Source organism: Pteropus medius, unplaced genomic scaffold (genome assembly GCF_902729225.1).
Source record: "Pteropus medius unplaced genomic scaffold, Ma_sr-lr_union100, whole genome shotgun sequence".
NCBI classification, from domain to species: domain Eukaryota; kingdom Metazoa; phylum Chordata; class Mammalia; order Chiroptera; family Pteropodidae; genus Pteropus; species Pteropus medius.
Genome location: NW_024352787.1, coordinates 21,016,748 through 21,020,917, shown reverse-complemented (window position 1 = coordinate 21,020,917; position 4,170 = coordinate 21,016,748). Strand labels below are relative to the sequence as shown.

General features: G+C 47.4%; 1 protein-coding gene across 2 annotated transcripts in view; it reads right to left on the bottom strand.

The window, feature by feature from the left end:
* Positions 1-805, bottom strand: part of NIPSNAP2 (nipsnap homolog 2) — a 32,431-nt gene extending 31,626 nt beyond the window's left edge. The window contains exon 1 of one of the 2 annotated variants that reach the window (XM_039848920.1): positions 648-805. In XM_039848920.1, coding sequence (XP_039704854.1) covers positions 648-736 — 89 coding nt within the window. In that variant the 5' untranslated portion in view covers positions 737-805. The remainder of the gene's footprint in view (positions 1-647) is intronic. The other variant, XM_039848919.1, reaches the window with a different exon arrangement.
* Positions 806-4,170: the final 3,365 nt, after the last annotated feature.

The following is a 4,170-nucleotide window of genomic DNA, read 5'->3' as shown; positions in this document are numbered from 1 at the left end:
AAAGTGATGAATTCAGAAAACTGAACATTTAACTCAATGAAGTTAGAAAAAAAAAGTTAAACATGAACCCAACGCCTACTTAGTGCAGGTAATTTTAAATACTTTTTCATTCACTACCTACTTTTAAAGTCAAACGCTATTCCTAGTACTGAGACCTCCTCGCTACCCTCCGACCCTCTTCAGTGAGAGCTCATCCCGGATGATGCGTTTTCTTCCTCACAACGACCTAAGAGGATATTATGAAGTGCCTCTGCTGCCGTTTGCTGATGCAGACACCGGCGTTTTGCGCGTGCAAGCAGCTTTCTCAGGAAGCCCGGCAGGGCCTGCAGTCTCGGCCGCGCGGCTGCCGCTTGGCCACGGCTCGGGTCGTGCCGGGGCAAGGACCCGCAGGCCGGAGCGGCACGGCCGGCGGACGTGGCCTCGGCGCCAGGCGCCGTCCCTGCTGTGACCTTGAGCCCGCTGGGAAGGCGCTCCGTCCCGCCGCGGCTCCAGTCCACCCCGGCCCCCCGGCCGCAGCCTCGGCCGCTGCGGCCCGCAGCCCCAGCCGCCCTGCCGCACGAAAGCGCGGCCGGGCCGGAGACCCGCGCCGGGAACCCCGCACCCTCCGTCCTGCGGCGGCCCCTCCCCGAAAGGGCGGCGCTGCTCACCGGAGCCCGGGCATGAGGCTGCAGGGTGCGGCCCGCCGCAGGCCACCGGCTGAGGCCGCTCCGCGGGCGCGAAGTACTCGCGCCGCCATCTTGTCCGGCGCCTCAGCTCCCACCGCCAAGGGAGCTGCTGACGCCGCCGCCGCCGCCGCGACCCCTCCCCCAGCCGCGCGGGCCTCTAGGCTGGTGCGGTGCGGGGCGGGGCGCCGCCGCTAGGGGGAGCAGGGTGCGAGTAGCGGCGGGCGGATGCGCAGTGCGTCCCGGCGCCGAAAGGCCCGGCAGCCTCGAGAAAGGAGCTCAAAGCGGAGAAGGGTCAGTAATAAGACAATAACCTCCAGCGGAAGGAGCTGGTTCCCGCAACAAGGTGCGCAAAAGGAACATGGGCAAGGCTTGAATGCACGTGGAAAGATGCACAAGAAAAGAATAACGATGTTGCTCGGGGAATCATGGACCTGAGGGGCAAAGCTGGGAGGCAGGCTTCTCCCTGAATACCTTTTGCATTTTGTACCATGTAAATATATTGCCTTTTCAAAATAAAGAAATACCTACATACGGCATTAATAAAAACATTTTGGATGAAAACATACTCAAATCTCTCCCGAGGCTGGGAACTACATTGTTCTTGTTCATCACTAGTGGGCTGCCGCTGGTCCCATTCCTGCCCTCAAGCGGTCCCAGTCTAGTGAGGCAGAATGTGAAATGATTGGATCAAGTGAAGTAGAGGGGTTCAAGAGACAGGAAGGGAGCACAGACAGGAGAGCATGTGGCTCTGAAGTGGAGGATAGACACCCAGGAGCTGGCACAACAGTGCAGCCCCAAGGCAAGGAGTTGACCAATGGAAGAAAGGAGGGCATTTCCCGCCAGCAGTGGAAGCAAAGTCGTGGGTCAGGATTGCACTGTTTGGGGAAAAATGTATCTTGCGATAAGATAATAGAGCCACAGTAACTATGAAAACTGCAACCAAGACAAGGTAGGCAGAAAGGGAGCTAGACAGTGAGAGGGGAGAAACAGGGAGGAGCAGAGGCCCCAGACCCTAAAAGGAGCATTTTAAGGCCAGTGTGTCTTCAGAGGCCAAGAGGAAAATGCCCTCAGTACTGGCTGGCTGGGAGGTCTCTGCTACCCCAGATAGGTCTCTGTGTAGAGGGGAGAGGGTGGGCGGAGGGGTAAAGGGCAGGAACTAGGCTTGTAGACTGAGGTTGTCTGTGTGGACTGAAAAATAATATCGACTAAGTGTTTTGTCACCAAAAGGATTTTTTTCAGGGAAAAAGGTTGCAACACAGGGCATGCAGACATGGCAAGCCAAGTGTATACTTTGGGCCTTTGTGCCAAGATAGAGGGGTAGTTAGTTATACAAGGGGAAAGTTAATGAAAGAAGTCAGAATCATAGAGCTTTATTATAGAGTTCTTCCTGTAGGTTTTCACGTATAGGGTTCTTGTTTTCATGTAGTATGTGAGAACTTTCATAAGCCCTAGCTCCTCCTGTAGACCCTCCCAACTGATTACATTTGCTTAAAGTTCCAGTTCATCTTTATCATCGGAAGCTGGTGATCTTGGAGGCAAAGGAAGCATTGTGACTCAAGGGATGCAGTTTTCTGACTGGAGCAATGTTTGAACAACTTACTATGGCAAAGAGAGGACAGAAATAGGTCCTGGGGATGGAAGGGTGGCAAGGATTTGCTCCAGACCAGGGACATACATCTGTCTCTTAAAGGCCAGTGGAAAGGAGGCCAGGGGACACAGGAGTAGGTAGCAAGAGGCTGTGTAGCTGAGAGAGTTCCCTATCTCAACTGGCATATGCTTAGTGAGGCTGTAGGGGTTGGACAGACCGCAAAGGAAGGCTGAAGTGAGCTCTCTCCAGGGCAGAAAGGACATGTCCCAGTCCTGCACAGGGGGGAGGCAGGGCCTCTTCAAGCTAGTGATGTCGATATACCCTTGTGACTTACACATTCCCCCCATTTCTCAGCTCTATTTCAGGAGACAAATGCTTTCCAATCTATTTTCCTGAAATGTAAACTTGTAGACATTTCTTTGCTGACCTTGCTTTTGTGTTATTAGGCTACTCACTTTGCATTTTTTTCTCCATTACCATTTTGCTCTGGAGTTCTAATGCTTTTTAATGTGGAGAGCTACCCTTATTTCACAGGTGGTGGCTTAGGTTACTCAACGCCATAGAATATGGGGCATCTTCCTGACGCATAATTTTTATACCAAGTTTTTCAAAAAATATAACAATGATACGTTAAAGTACATGTAAACACTTAAAATATTTGAACTTTTAGAGGTGTTCTCTCCCTTCCAGGATAACTGGTACCACAGAGCCCCACCTGCCAGAAACCTAGACAGTCTTAAACGCTTCTCTTTCACTCACCCTCCCTGGTACTAAGCCCTGAGAGTTCTACTTTGAAATATCACCTATCCAACCTCTTCTCATCTTCCTTGTCCAACTCAGTTTACATCTTAGTACCAATCTAATCCTACCTCTAATCTTTCTCCTTCCAGTCCATTCTCTACACTATTACTTTTATTGAAATGTGAACCTAATTATGTTGCTCTCTTTAAAAATGTTAAATAACCCACCACCACTTACAGTATAATTCCTGCCTGTTTCTCCGCCTGATTTCTACCCTTGTTCAGATTATCCCAGCAATCCTCACTGGCTTCCAGAACCTCTTGGTTATGCTCCTTTCTCTCATATTTTTTGAAGACTTTATAATCCCTTCTCTCTCCAGGAATGCCCCTTCTACACCCATCTACTAGCCTTAATCTCTTGCATTAAGATTCCATTCTAGCGTCATCTCATCTCTTCTAGGAAGTTACCCTAATTTCTTCTCTGTTTGCCATGAAGGCACCTGTATATACCTCCTAGATTATGAGCCCTGAGAGGGTAGTCATGGTTGAAACCTTGTGCTTGTATAATACACATATTAGCTGAAGTTGAAATATGCTCCAAATCTTTCTAGGAGCCAGAAAACTGAAATATATAGCTTAATGTTTCTTCTGGTCAAAATTTAAGTTATCACAGTTTATTAACAGACAGCAACAAAACTCTAAAACTCTCCAATTTAAATGCATGTGTGAGAAGTTCTACAACTTCATCTATGTGTCAGATTTAAGAACTCATGACATATTTAATGTAGCATAGATAGGATACAGGATTTTAAAATGAGTAATAAAGAATTTTTAAGTTTATTTCTACATGTCAACATTCTAATTAATATAGACTTTAATCTGATATAGTCTAACCCCAACCATGTTGATTATTTCTGTTTGGAACTGGTTAAAGCAGAGAAAAATTTAAATTAATTTTGAATATATTTTGAATATATACATAAAAAATTTCACTTAATGTTCTTATTTATGATATCAAAAAGATTTCTTCTCCCAAAATAAAGGTTCTAAGATAAATTCAAGATTCCTCTGAATGAAAAATAACACATCTAAAGCAGTGAGCTTAAATATAATGCAGAACATTTCTAGGGACACTTAGCGTAACAGGAAAACGAAAATTCGAAACATGACCATAAAC